The sequence below is a fragment of the Sesamum indicum genome, unplaced genomic scaffold (genome assembly GCF_000512975.1).
Source record: "Sesamum indicum cultivar Zhongzhi No. 13 unplaced genomic scaffold, S_indicum_v1.0 scaffold00124, whole genome shotgun sequence".
Classification (NCBI taxonomy): Eukaryota; Viridiplantae; Streptophyta; class Magnoliopsida; order Lamiales; family Pedaliaceae; genus Sesamum; species Sesamum indicum.
Genome location: NW_011628051.1, coordinates 66,909 through 82,390, shown reverse-complemented (window position 1 = coordinate 82,390; position 15,482 = coordinate 66,909). Strand labels below are relative to the sequence as shown.

The 15,482-nt window shown below is 37.3% G+C and overlaps 1 protein-coding gene across 1 annotated transcript; it reads right to left on the bottom strand.

Annotated features, from left to right (window-relative positions):
* Positions 1 to 10,505: 10,505 nt before the first annotated feature.
* Positions 10,506 to 11,382, bottom strand: LOC105179154. Its single transcript, XM_011102755.1, has 2 exons — positions 10,989 to 11,382; positions 10,506 to 10,561 (listed from the first exon to the last, which is right to left on the bottom strand). The coding sequence occupies exons 1-2, from the start codon at positions 11,380 to 11,382 to the stop codon at positions 10,506 to 10,508; spliced, it is 450 nt and encodes a 149-aa protein (XP_011101057.1).
* Positions 11,383 to 15,482: the final 4,100 nt, after the last annotated feature.

Genomic DNA, 15,482 nt, shown 5'->3' with positions numbered 1-15,482 from the left:
TCCCCAAAACTGTCCTCCTTGACTTGCCAAGGTCTAACCAAGGCCTTGGGCTTATATTAAATAGGCCAAGCTCAATTAAATCAAACCCCACGCCTCATGGACTTAAATTAAATTTAGTTTAATTATAATCCCAACATTAAAACATCATTTAATCTAATTAAAGGACCCAAGACTTTCATTATCTCTCTTTCAATATATAAATCCAATTTATAAATCGGACCAAATCAAATAAAATTAATTCAATTAATTTAAATGGCTAACTTGAAATTCTAATTAATCCAACTAATTAAGTTTCAAGTCATCCATCCAATGGATTGATCTAAATAAATGATCCAATAATTTATACTCCGCAAATATTACTTTTATCCAATTAAATTAATCCAACTCTTCTAGAATTATTTCCATCCCAATATAGTGGCATTGTGTGACTCTTTAGGTTCACCCTCAGTTAGACTTGGGCGTGTCTGACCAACACAATTAATTAAATCTAATTTAATTAATTATTTTTAATATCCCATAACTAAAAATGGCCAGTTACAATGGGTGACCTTCTAGCAACATTCCATAGCACTAGAGACTAGGTGAGTAGTGGCGTGACTATTTAGTTTCATATTCATACGAGTACGGTCCTATTGTTAATCGTCTTCCGGCCTTAGTTTGGACATGAAATTGGGCATTTGTTCTCATCCTTGACTATGCAACCATGCTTGATACTCGAGACATGTCAATTGCTTTAGCTAAAGAATTTTGGAGTGTAAACTATCTATAAAGGCATAAGATAATTCACTTTTATATACTAATAGGGGATAGATCCACTCTTGGAATCCACCATCCTCGCTACACACTCCGACTGCACTAGATAAAGCTTATGATGACCATGTCCTATGACACTGCCACCGCTCACCATATCCAAGATACAGTCCTCGTATGCACATAACTGCCATGATTCCTCAAGTCCGAGGACTAATCTCGTACTATCGGAACTAGGAATTCCAGTCATACTGATCAAACCTTAAGAAGCTTTCATATTCCCATAATTCAGTACAATCAGTCGACTACCTTGCCAACTAACCCACAAAAATTGCCCAAATGACCTATGTCTCCAGCTGGGGAAAGGCAACTGCAGTACTTAGTACAAGTCTCTATTAGACTCTCAATGCCCTGTCTCGAAGTCCTCAACTTAAAATGTTTTCGGACTGACCCTCAAGAGTTAGGTTCATGGCTGCCCAACTCCACGGGTTTATCCTTTTGATCTGTGGGCATTTCATTGTGATATTGAAATCCCATTGATTATCAGCGGTAAGTACAACGAAACACACTGCAACCTTGATGAATTCTTACTATATTCATCAGTTTAATATTATTTGATAAAGATTAGATGAAAAACAACCAATCTAATTGGTTTTTTGTCACCCATTCCAACAATCTTCCACTTGACCATTAAGCCAATTACTTATGTCATTTAGAACCTTCTAAGTATGAGCACTCTGCGATATCGACTCAGTTTCATGGGTCTACTTTACTTTCTTCTAGATCTACACGGTCCAATCGTGTATTTTTCGTCACCATCGCTACCTGTGGATGGCTGTTTATATCTAAGAATTTTCTTGGATCTTGTGTTGAGATCTCGGGCCCAAAGGCTTTAACCCTAGCGTTGTCGTTTGCTTCCAAGGCTATAGTTGCTAGGCACCATATCCATCCAATAGATGTGTTTCTTCAATTCACACCACTTTTCATGACTGGCTTGTTAAAGTTGTCCCACAATCAAATTTTAAAATGGGACATCTGCTTGAAATCCTTTTAAGCTACCATGCCCACCATCAAGTCCGAACATGCCTATACTTTGAGGACTTATCCATTATTCACATGAATCTGAAAGCTAGTATCGCTTAACCTTCCAGAATGAACTCTTCACAAATTGTGTGTCAGAAACACTTCTTTAATCCTTATTTCAGTATTAAAAATTGCTCTTGACAATTGTCTAATGCTACATTGGTGTATTCCCAATATATGTTGTGTTATGCCCAAAGCATACATAACATCAGGTCAAACACTCTGATCCAATGCTTTCGCACTACCTATGAAAAAGATGTAGGGGATGTCCAAAACATCTGAGCTTTCTCATTACCTAGACGTAACTAAGTCTTGAACAGCTTCAACTTTATCATCAGTCAATCATGACTGAGTCTCGAACAACTCGAGCTTTTTCATCAGTCTCCCATGAATGATTCTTGAATAGCTCAGCACTTTATTGGAATGTAATTCCTTTTATGGAGAATTTTGTGAATAATTTTATTTGTGTCTTAATGTTTTCCAAACATCTTAACCTCATCCAAATGAGTAAGACGTTCATACACTAAACACATTGGAACTCAACCCAACTCCCACTGACCTTTAGCTCATTTTATCAAATCATACCCAGTATGATCTTTTGACAAATCGGATATTCCAGTTATGTGAAGTTTCAAATCCAGTTTTGAACTTTGTAATGAATCCTTAGGCTCCAAGCCATTGATTATGAATGATGTCCCACATTCTTATGTCCTATTGGATTATAATCCAATCACTCGAACAACTAAGGACTAGAATATGGTCAGTTAGAGATAGTTGCGATTGCAAATGATGTTTTTGAGAAAGTTGTACGAAATTGAACCCCCATTGTTTCCTTGATGTGTATAGGAATATCCTATCAACTGAAGTACTTTGTAGGATGAGGTTTGTGGTACAAGGGCCGACTTATTTTAGTGAAACACCAATCAAACAAAGTCCGACTTAGTTTGATTTCTTCCTTATCAGAGACTGATCAATCGTGATCCTTTGAGGAAGAACTTAACCGAAAGAGAATCACATGCTCATTTTTCGATATTCAAGAACTCCCACTAAATTCACGCCCTCTCAATCCAATCGAAAGCTAATCAATTTTGTTCACCATTCTGTGCCTAATTCCTTGAACCTCATCAAATAGACTTGTGAACCCCACATTGATCTTGTGCATTTTAGTATCATATTAGATCCAATCCAACATGCAACTGGTAAACTCATTTTGTCCCACACAAAAGCTTTTGCGCTCTCTCTCCTCCTTAGAAAAGGTTTTGAAAGTTAATGGATCCAAATAGCCTATTTCTAGTAGTCTTCGAATCCATCACTCTTTCTCATCCTCAATAGGAAGAGATTAACCTACCAGGACTGTAATTTTCGTTCTAATTATCATTTTTATTCTTTGTTTGAATATGCATAATCCAATTATGAGATAGTATAAAATTTATATTTCACCTAATAGACATGAATCCCATTCAATTTCAAATAGAAAACTTCATTGATCAAAATTATGTAATCACAATTGTCCCAATCATTCTAGGTTACATAAACACTATCCTAACATGATCACCACTAAGTCTAACTAAGTCGTTAGTCTTTGCAGCAACAGCCCTACTATCGCTAAGCCTTAGGACCTTCTTTTTTCAACTTTTATACTTCTAATCACCTGCAAATCATTTGAGATTGGGAATTCACTGGTATCTAATACCAAGAGTAGAATGGTGATTATGTTAATTATCAATTAAAGATTTTACCGTCATCAAGGAGGAGCTTAGGACACTCCCTCTTCCAATAGCCCTTCTCTCGGCAATAAATGCAAACATCATTTAGAATCCTTGACTGATGAACCCTCTTCCTCTTCCCTTTACCGCTTGGCAGTGTAACAAGAGCATTTTGAAGTGCTAGCAGTAGTACAAGATGTCTCATCCTTCTTCCCCTTCACAAGTCCGACAAGCTTGCCATTTGATTCAGAGGTTGAAGCCTCTCCCACTAGTACCGGGGGTGCAGAGTTTTCAATCGTTGCCTCATACTAGACCTACATATAAATCAACTCATGACATCTTTTCTCAAGTCCATTCATGTTGTAGTTGATAATAAATTGATCAAAAGAGGGAGGTAGTGATTATAGGATAACGTTAACATACATTTATTCCTTCTCAGAACCTGGAGTTCTTTGACCTTTTTTACTAGGGCTAGAATCATCACTCCCTGCTCTCGTATGGATGACCCCTTCAATCATTCTAGCTCCAAAGAATGCCTTCGTCACGGCATATCTAATATGTCGATCCGGTACCGCTTAAAGTTATTTCATGCCGTGCATTATTGACTAGAGGTCTTCAAACCTCTTGTACTATTTTTGGACCTATTTACTCATCGAGTCTACTACAATACTGAGTACTTTTTGATGTCCCTCAAGCCACTTAGTAAATATTTTGAATGTCAAATATTCTCCTGGTAGGAACTCTTCCCACAATGTTCGAGGTAGAAACTTGTCCAGAACATAAGTTTGGTACTAGAAATCGAGGAATATCATTGGATTTCTCAGCCAATATGAATAATTTGTTCCATCAAATTTGCTTGCCTCAAGTATGGAATTAAGTGGATTCTTAGACATCTACAGTTAATAGAAAAGTTAGTAGATTATCATAATATTATATTCAAGTTAAGGACTTGGACTTCAATCATCAATCCTCCTACTATTTCTATGAAAGCCCATCACTCTCAAATGGAGTTTCAGGAAACCTTTTCCTAGTGAGCTTGGGGTCCACAAGCGAAATTCTCTATGCATTGCTTTTACGATTCACATGGAAATAGCCTCGTCGGAGGTATCTAATACCATTCTCAATCTACAAGATTCCCAATATATTTTGTCTCACAATTTTAACGTGATTCCAAGTACCCCAAGCAAATCATATTACTTGGTGTTAACTTGACCCATAAACTGAATAACACAGATTATCGCCCCTCACGACATGCGACAGGAAAATAGGTGCGTATTCACTTCGTTTAAATAATAGTGTAGCTTCATTTAAGTCCAAACATGCTACAAATCATGTGACCACATTTAGGTGAAATCAGCTTCCTCACTACATTACTGTGGATGGAAAGCATGGAATAACAAATCTTTGCTTAATTCTATTTTTTAGGTTTGATATTTTAACTTGGTCCGACTAAGTTAGAGTTATTTATTGTTTGACCAAGATCCCATCACATATGAATATTTTGCATTCATAATACTCTAAATATTAAAAGTAATAATTGAAGTACATCGTCATAAAAGATATAAGCCCAGCACGCCCCTATTGGATGATTAGAAGCCTAAAAGTCTGTGCGACTGACTGAGCTTGCAATGAATCTATGGTCAGTGTAAGGGTAGGCCAATACTATTACAAGCTATTTAACCCATTAATATTTTATTTGCCTCGTAATCTCTCTTTATTTCTTCATCTCTATCGTTGGCTCTGTCCTTTGGGCATCTTCTTCATGGGTCTCTGTGGGCCAGCCCATGGTGACTTATGGCCTTCTCCATAGGCCTCCATCGTTTGGACTTGCTCTTTATAATTATTAAAAAAAATAAAAAAAAAAGCCTTCTGTCTAACCTATTACAATCATTAAAAATTAAAAGGAACCCCAAACAACAATTGGGGGAGTACATTAATAGAGAAAAATAAGCCTTAAATACATTAGGCTAAAAATGAAGAGATAAGAAATAAGAGGCCCGCAAGCCCGAACCCAACAGAAAATAAAACCATCCACAAGGTCCAATTGGCTTCGTGATCATCCATGTTAATCTAATTAATAAAATAACACATTTATTTATAAAATAAAGATGCACCAAAAATATAACGCAAGACATGCATTAAAATAATGATTCCTAATATCATAAATTAATTACATATCCAATCCAAGAAATTTATATGAAAGATAATGCAACTTAATTATGGACAAAGTGCAACCTATGCAAAAATTAATTTTTGTTTGAAAAATCCATTCCATTTAATTTTAGTAATTTAATGTTGGAAAATACCAAATCTCAACAAAAAATAAAATTTACGAAAATTAATTATTCTAGAAAACTATGCATAATATTCAAAAAAAATAAAAAAACAAAAAACATTGGTCTAGCTGACTGGTTGGCCGACAGCTAGGCGCACGCCGACACTTCTAGCCCTCGCCCGTGCCTGTGCCTGTTTGGTAATACAACAAGAGGCAAAAAAACATTAAAAGAGTTTTACCCTCACTATTTTTCTTCGATCGGCTTCAAGCGTTTGATTCCTTTTTCCGGATCCGATCATGGATAGATCTCGACGACGAGACCCTCTTAAAATGTCCGCCCTCCCACTACAAGGACATGGTCTTCTCATGCTAGCAAGAACGACCATGAAAGAGTGAAGATCAAAACAACCGATATTAATTTACGTGTTTTGATCCCGAATTCATTTTTCTTTAATCTCTAAGACCAAAAGAGAAACTTGGAGATGAAGAGAGAGAGAGAAAGAGAAGATGAAATTTGGAGAATATAGAGATTAGTATGCATTGTGTGTGTGGCTAAGGTTAGATGTAGGTTTATGTATGGCCTAGTCATACATACACCAGGAGTCCTAACCTAGTTAGGCTCCAAAACATGAATTAAAAACATAAATAAGAGGCACGCAACCCCTTCACCCGCGAAATTCAGCCCCAACATTAGCCAATTTATTCTTGTCCTCCTTGACTTAGCCAAGGTCTAACATGGCCTTGGGTTTGTATTCAATGGATTAATCAAGCTCACATCTCATGGACTTAAATTAAACCTAGTGTAATTATAAGCCCAACATTGAAACATCCTTTAATCTAATTAAAGGACCCAAACTTTTCATTATATCTCTTTCAATATATCAATAAAATTTAGAAATCGGACAAAAGCCCAATTAAATTAATCTAATTAATTTGAATGACTAACTTAAAATTTTAATTATTCCAATTAATTAAATTTTAAGTTATCCATCCAATAGATTGGTCTAAATAAATATACCAATTATTTATTCTCTCCAAAGATTAATTTAATCCGACTCTTCTGAAATTAATTCTAAATTAATTTCATCCCATTATAATGATGCGGCGTGACTCTTTAGGTTCACCCTCAGCTAGACCTGGGTGTGTGTGACCAACAAAGTTAATTAAATTTAGTTTAATTAATTATTTTTTATTATCCCATAATCGATAATGGCCCGTTACCGTGGGTGGCCGTTTCGCTACAATTCATGGTACTAGAGATCAGGTGAATAATGGTATGAATATTTTAGGTTCCGAATCCATACGAGTACGGCCTAACTGTCAACCGTCTGCCGACCTTAGTCTAGGTCGTGAAATTGGGTGTCGGTTCCTATCCTTGACTACGCAATCATGCTTGATACTCGAGATGTGTTTACACTATTGATCCAATTTAGGAAACTTATTCCCTATCGACCAATTACTTTGGCCAAAGACTTTTGGAGTTTGAACCATCTCAGAGCGCATAGGACAACTCACTTTATATACTAACAGGTGACAGATCCTCTCTTGGAATCCAACATCCTTGCTACATACTCCTACTGTACTGGATAAGGCTTATGATAACCATGCCTCACGACACAACCACTGCTCGCCATAACCAAGATACAGTCCTCATACGGTGAATGCCATGATTACTCAAGTTTCAAGACTAATCTCATACTATCGGGACCAAGAATTCCAGTCATACCAACCAAACCTTAAGAAGCTTCCATGTGAAGATTCCCACAAGTCAGTCGACTACCTTGTCAACTAACCCACTAAAACTGCATAGACGACCTACGTCTCTTATCAATGAAATGCAACTGCAATACTTAGTACAAGTCTTTATTGGACCCTCGATACCCTGTCTCGAGGTCCTCGACTTGAAACGTTTGGGACTAACCCTTAAGTTTCGTGGCTGCCCAACCTATACGCAACCTAACTCCATGGGTTTAACCTTTTGATCAGCAGGCTTGTCGTTGTGACATTGAAATCCCATTCAATATCAGCGGTAAGCACAATGAAATATACTGCCAACTTGATAAATTCTTACCGTTTCCATCATTTTAATATTATTTGATATAGATTGGATAATGACAAACAACTAATCTAATTGGCTTTTGGTCACCCATTCCAACACCATTGACCTGACCCATCGGGGTTACCTGGCTAGCAGGGTAGGACAATCATCCCAACAAGAGAAACACAGCATGCAAGAAGAGCAAAAAGATGATGGATTGATGCCATTATGCTCCAGCAGGATGAAGATAAACCTGTTGATCGTGCCAGCAAAGAAGGAACCAACCCAGAAGCTCTTGAGATATGGAGTTTTCTTATAAAGGAAATGTTGGAACTCCCTAAAAGGTAAGGTTAGAAGCCCCACTACTCGAGCGAGGAATCTTCTTCAGCATTGATATCATTGCAGATGAGTTCCCTGCTCATTTTAGGACGCCTTCACACTTGTCTGCATATAACGAAACTACAGACCCTACTGAGCACATTTGTAAGTTCGAAAATGCAGTCCTATTGCACAGGAATAATGATGGTATTTGATGTTATGTTTTTCTTACTACACCAACTGACTTTGCCTAACATTGGTTCGATTAGCTCCCAGCTAGATCACTACCTTCTTTTGCAATGTTTAGCTCTCTTATTCTGTATCAATTTGCTAAAAGCAAGAAATATTGAAAATTGGCTATCAACCTTTTTAGAGTTGGACCTGACGCAAAGGAGACCTTGAGTGCATATATACAGTGCTTCAACAACGACGTCCTCCAGCTATACACCTTGGAGTGTTGATTAATGCTCTTACATAGGGATTTCAAGTCGGACCTCTCTTCGAATCATTGGCAAAGAAACTTGAAGCCAACTTCCATGACTTGCTAGCACGAGTAGCAAAAATACATGAACTTGAAGATTCATGACTGGTGAAGAAGGATGACAACTGTGATACGAGGAGGGACAATGACACCATCTATTCTCAAAGAAGTAGGGGGAGCCGTGAGAGCACAATTCCCTCGACCTAAAGAACAAGCATTTCACCCTGCTTATTACTAGCCCATCATGGATGTTGATAGTCATAGATAGATATCCTGCTCTACAATGGCCTAAAGGCACTGAGGAAAGCCTACAACTTTCCAAATGTAAATATTTGTGCAGGTACCACAAGAAGTATAGACATGACACCAATAGATGCCCCCAACTGAGGCAAGAAATAGAATGGCTCATCCACACTAGCTACTTAAAAGACTATGTTGACAAAGATCAACGTCGTAAACAAGGAGAGGAGCACTCGCACTAGCGAGATTCTCACAGAAGCGAGGAGCGACTTGCTGATCCCACCAAGAGAGAGCAGAATCTCATGTTGAGGACTAAAGCTTGAAAAATGTACCTGCCAAAGGGGTGATCCACATGATGACAGAGAACATAATAGGAAGACCAAGATGATCTGCTTCTTCCTAGTGGACATGCTTTCAGGATTTAATTTCATTTTAAGGTTATTTACCTTAAAATGCATTTCAAGCTGTAGACTCCACCTATAACATGAAACTAAAGTTCCCCACTAGAGGAGGGGTAGGAAAAAGTTATAAGCAACAATACATAGCATGAAAATGCTATGTAGAGTCCCTGAAGGGAGGCAATAGGAAGGACATTGTGATAGATCCCCTTCCATCCCAACAAGTAGAAGTTAAGAAGCTTATGCAGTGTGTGAAAGGGAGAGTGGATCGGCCCGAGAACGCTCTAGCGGAAGCGAGCAAGAGAGTTAGAGCATAAAATTCATGCATAAAAGAAATTAATTGTCCAACCAAGGGGTGTGCCCTTAGTGTTCCCGAGCATTCAATTTAGTATGAAAAATAAAGATAGAGAGCAATTATACAAGGCTATGGTTTAAACGAAAAGGATGCGTAATTCAACTTGCAAGTCATGTTGATTTGTTCACCCTAGATTCCAACGAATGAATGCTCTAGAGATAATCCACTCCATACCGCAAGGAAGAGACTTTGATCTTTTGTGAGAAGAAATTCAAGTTGAACTCTATGGAGAAGAGAGGGGGCAACCGAATTTGCTAGAGAGGGAAGGAAGATTATTGTGTTATGTGTTGTATCTCATTATGATTATACACAAATATATATATATACAGTCTTGTGTATATAAGTAAAAATGTGTCTAGATAAATTCCACTTATCTACAAGGCAACCCCCTTCCTATATGGTCAAATCATGCCATATAGAGAATCCAAATATAGCCAAGTTTGCAGTTTCCAAAAGTGCAATTAGTCAACCCTCCTTCCAATAATAGAAGTCAAACTTTTTGTGTCTACCAACTTTCTCATCCTATCTTGAGAGATATGGCCTAGCCTCGCATGCCAAATCTGTGTGTTATCATGATTATCCAATTTTTCTTTGTGTTGGACAGTCATAATCCAATTAGATTATTGGAGAATGTAAAGACGATTTGTTAATGTACCAAGCAGATGAGAGACATTATCTTACATCAAATAAAAATTGCCTTTATTGCTCGTGAATGCATAACCATTATTGTCTAAACCTGGAGTGAAAATAATATTATTGATCATCGTCGATACATAACAACAACTTTTTAATTCAATCCGAACGTGATTACTAATAATTAAGTTGATAGATCCCATAGCTTCCGCAGCAATGGCCTTGCCATCAACTAGTCTCAGTATCATCTCGTAATTCCCTAGTTTTTTGTTCCTTTCCAACACCTGCAAGTTATTGCAGATGTGAGCTCCACAACAGGTATCGATAGCCAAGAAACATAATTAGTTATCATATTCACTTAAACACAAACATACCTTGATTAGAGAGGAGTTGTAGGCACTTCCTCTTCTAATGTTCTTTTCCTTGGCAATGCATGCAAACATTATTTGCCTTCGACTGCTGTTAACCACCAAGCTTCCATTTCCCTTCCTATTCCCACTGGGGTAGTAGGGGCGCATGGAGTGCTAGGAATGGTTGTGATGGCTTTTCCCTTTCCCTTCTCTCTTTCCCAGCATCTGGCCCTTTTTCACGGCAATTAATGCAAACATCTTTTAGAATCCATGACTGCCGAACCGCCTTCCTCTTCCCTTTGCCCATGCCCAGCTGGGACAGGAGCGCTTTGAGCACTTGCAGTAGTTCATCCTGTCTTACCTTTCTTCCTCTTCCAACGGTCCGCCACTTTGCCTTTCTCTTCTGAGGTTGAAACCTCCCCTACCAATACCGACGGTGTAGACTTTTCAATTATTGTCTCGTACTGGACCAATATTTTTATCAACTCATGAAGGTCTTTGTGAAGCTCATTCATCTTATAGTTCATGATAAACGGGTTAAAGGAGGGAGGAAGAGACTGAAGGATCACATCAATGTACGTCTCTATTTCAAGACCAACCTTAAGGTCCTTGAGCTTCTCCACAAGGGATAGCATCTTAACCCCATGCTCCTGTAAAGAAGACCCTTCAATCATTTTGGCACTGTAAAATGCTTTTATGACAGCATATCTAATATGCTGGTCTAGAACCGCATAAACCTGACTTATGCGGAGCATTATCGATTTGACATCATCATGCCTATCGTACTATTTCTGGATGTCATTGGTCATTGACGTCAGTATGATATTTCGAACCTTTTGGTTGTCCTCATGCCACTTCTGGAACGTCAAACGTTCTTCGCATGTGGACCCTCCATGCCAGGCCTGAAGAAGAGACCTATCTGGAACTTAGGTCTGGTTCTCAAAATCAAGGACAATCCTAATATTTCGTAGTGAATCATTGTAGTTTGTTCCGTTAAATTTATTGGTCTCAAGAATTGCAGTGAGTGGATTTAGACATCTATATCAAATGTAAAACAGAAATTTAATAGATTATTGTAATATTATATATCAAGTTTAAGACTTGGTCTTCAGTCATTAACCCGTCCCACTATTTCTTCAAAAAGTCCACCACTCTCAAGTGGGGTTTCCAGGAAATCATTTTCTAGTGGGCTTGGAGTCCACAAACGCAATTCTCCATGCCCCGTTTTTATGATTCACACATAAAAGGCTTTATGGGGGTAGCCAACCATTCTCATCCAATGAGATACCCCAAGTTATTTTATCTCGCCTCTTCACGTGATCCCGAGGACTCCAAGTGAATCAAGCTACTCAACATTAGGCTCGTCCCTTCAACCAAACGAATATCTTAACTGTCATCCCCCATGACTCATGGACAGGAAAACAAGGGTATATTCCATTCGTTCACAACAATATGGTAGCTTTCTTTCATTCCAAATGTGCCATGACTCATGAGACCATGAATGGGTGAAAGTAGCATCCACACCACATTGTTGTGGATGTAAGGCTTGGATTTAATCAAACCATTTGAATTTCAATCCATTATGGGCCTAATATTTAACTTGGACTATCCAAGTGAGAGTTAAGTTTGTTGTAACCGAGACCTCATCATTATAAGATTTTGCATGCATCAGTTTTAATAATTGAGTATAAACAGATGCATTCTAAACACATCATACTCTAAATATTAAAACATACACCACATGCAAAAACAAGCTTAGCACGCCCCTGTTGGATGATTACAAGCCCAATCCTAAGTGACCCACTGAGCCCGCAGTGAGTCTATCGCCAATTTAGGGTGTGGCTCTAACTATTACAAAGTAGTAACTAAGTATCATTCTAATGGGTCTTCCTCTTTGTTCTTCTTTCGTCGTGAGTTCCGCCGAGCACCGTCCAATGGGCCTAGGCCTTCATCTCCTTGGAAGCTTATATTTATTCAAAATAAATAAAACCTCACTTTCTTAACTACACTCATTACAACTAAAATTGGAAACCCGAATCAAAAATTGGGGGGAGTATAAAAGGAGGGAGAAAACAAGCTTTATTATTTCAAGGCTAAAAACAAAAGAAGGAATTAAAACAAAGAGGCATGCAAACCTCACCCAACATAATATTAAATCATACATTCGGCTAATGGGCTTTGTGATCATCCCTATTGCTTATCCAATAAACAATAATTAACACATTTATATGAAATATAAATATGTTATACAAATAAATACAATACATGTATTTTACAATAGATATCGGATATCTAATACAAAAAACATAATTAAATGTAGAAAATAACATACTAATAATGCAATTAAGAAATGGATATCAACCATACATCCAATGTACAATTTTTTTTGTTTTATTGGAAATCATTTCTAAATTAATTATGGCATAATTTAATTTTAAAAAATCCAATTTAACTAAAACTAAAATTATCCAAAATTAATAACTTAAGAAAAATTGCAAATATCAGGAAAATCCAATTTTTTTAATAAAAGTAGCACAAAACAGCCCAACCGTTCGGAACAACAGACGACTGGTTGTTACTGGCCGCGCATGCCGGCGTGCAGGTGCCCCTACTTGCACGCCCCTGCCGCACGTCTAGTGCGCGCTGTCGCACTGCCGGTACGCACGCAAGCGGGCGCGCTGCTGGCCAGTACCGGCCGACAGGGCAGCTACAGCTATAGTTCTCCATTTTTCAAAACTTTTTTTTTGAATTTCTACAATTAAAAACTGAAATAAAGTCATACATTTACAGAAAATCATTTTAAAAAATGCATAGTTATCCATAATTTAAAAGTGGCAAAATATCACTTTTGGTCGCAATAGATAGGGCCCTTCTCACTTGCAGTCCCACGCTTTAAGTGTTCAACACCTTTAGTCCCAAAATTCTATTTTTTTTAACAAAAATGGTCCTATCCCGTTAACAACTAATAGAAACGGCACGTGACTTCAGTCAACTGGCAGCTAGCGAAAAAAACATAAGATCATGCTTGTATATAGTTTTTGGAGGGAAAACAAGGCGCCAAAAATTTTTTTTTGCTATTTATATATGTAAATAACCCACAAACACCACATAACATTTTTATCTTTTTTTTATCACTTAATCTTGAGAACAATAGGCTAAAAGATGTCACAAATATCTCAAAGTTCTTCAAATATTGTGTTATGTTTTAAGGAACAAAATGTTGCAAGGTACTGTAAGACTTTTGGGGGATGTTTTGGCACATTTTGGGTTTGTAAAGTGGTAGTATTAATGATCAAAATCAGTGAATTTCAGTATATTTTCTGGTTTTTTGCAATTTAGGGCTTTTGTGCAATTTTAGTTTCCATTTTTATTGCTTTTAGGATTTATGCTTACACATTTAAACACAACATAAACTATAATTACTTGCAAAAAAGGCATATCCATTAGTCCTTTTACACATATATAAATAGCAAAAAAATATTTTTTGGCGCCTTTTTTTCCCTCCAAAAACTGAACAAAAGCCTAGTTTTTGTTTTTCTCGCCAACTACCAGTTGACTAACGGCTCGTGACAACTCACATGCCGTTTCCGTTAGTTGTTAATGGAACAGGACTATTTCTGTTAAAAAAATAGGATTTTGGGACTTAAGATGTTGAACATTGTGGGACTGCAAGTGAGAAGGGCCCTATCTACTGGGACCAACAGTGAAATTTTTCCCCAGTTGACTAACAGCACGTGACAAGTCACATGCCGTTTCCGTTAGTTGTTAACGGAATAGGACCATTTTTGTTAAGAAAATAGGGTCTTGGGACTAAAGGTGTTGAACGCGTAAAGCGTGGGACTGCAAGTGAGAAGGGCGCTATCTAGTGGGACCAAAAGAGATATTTTGCCTTTAAAAGCAAAATTAATACACATTTTCTGAATATATAATCATACAACAAAGTCATAAAACATGTTATCCAATAGCATATTAAACACGTTGTTCATGATCAACACATTTTAATGTTGTTAATCCTAAAGCCACAACACCGAATCGGGCTCTAATACGACTGAAAGAATCAGTATGACCGGGAGCGCGGTGGAAGCGTGAAATAAAGAAATTGTTAAAATGGTTCAAAGGGGTGTTCGCTTTGAAATTCCATGGCGTTCGATGTTTCTCAAAAACATAATAATAAATAAATTAACATGCTCGACAAGTGGCTGAAGGATGAAACAAAATGCATAGAAACAAAACATGAAACTTTACCTTTTGTTTCAATAGTTGAGTAGCAACGTGCGTTGTTCCCTTTACGTTCTCCCCTTCACTTTAGGATCCAAATTAGAAACCCTCTAATTTTTCCACACCACACTAGTGAATATATATAAATTTTTTTTTCTATTGCTAGATAGAATAAAGAACAAAAAGAAAAAATAACTCCACTAACACTATTGATTAGTGCTTTTGGAATATTTTATGTTCTAAATTGAATCCAATTCAATATAGAGAAAAAAAAGGAGAATATTTTTGGAGAGAAAAAAGAGCAAATTTCGTGGCTTAGGTGCTGGTTATACATGATATATGTGTAGTTTTGTATATTACATATAATTAAATTCAAAATTCAATAACTACCAAGCTTGTCTCCAAGGCAACCTATGCACACACATGCATAAAACCTCCAACCATGATGAAATAACCACTCTATTATGTTAATCATGGTGAGGAGTTTCAACTCTTCTTAACTTGCTCCAACCTCCTTCAAATGGACTTAGACTTCAAGTATGCAGCGGGCTTGATTTAATCAAATTAAATTAAGTCCTACCAAAGTCTATTGGACAATAATTAATTAAATTAATTGTAGCCCATCTAATTCCAAAGA

Bases quoted from the DNA above. Each gene is read 5' to 3' on its own strand.
- LOC105179154 (XM_011102755.1), bottom strand. From the start codon at position 11,382: ATGCTCCGCATAAGTCAGGTTTATGCGGTTCTAGACCAGCATATTAGA. The intron at 10,562-10,988 runs GTAAGACAGGAT...AATAACTTGCAG, and splicing joins CCGTTGGAAGAGGAAGAAAG to GTGTTGGAAAGGAACAAAAA.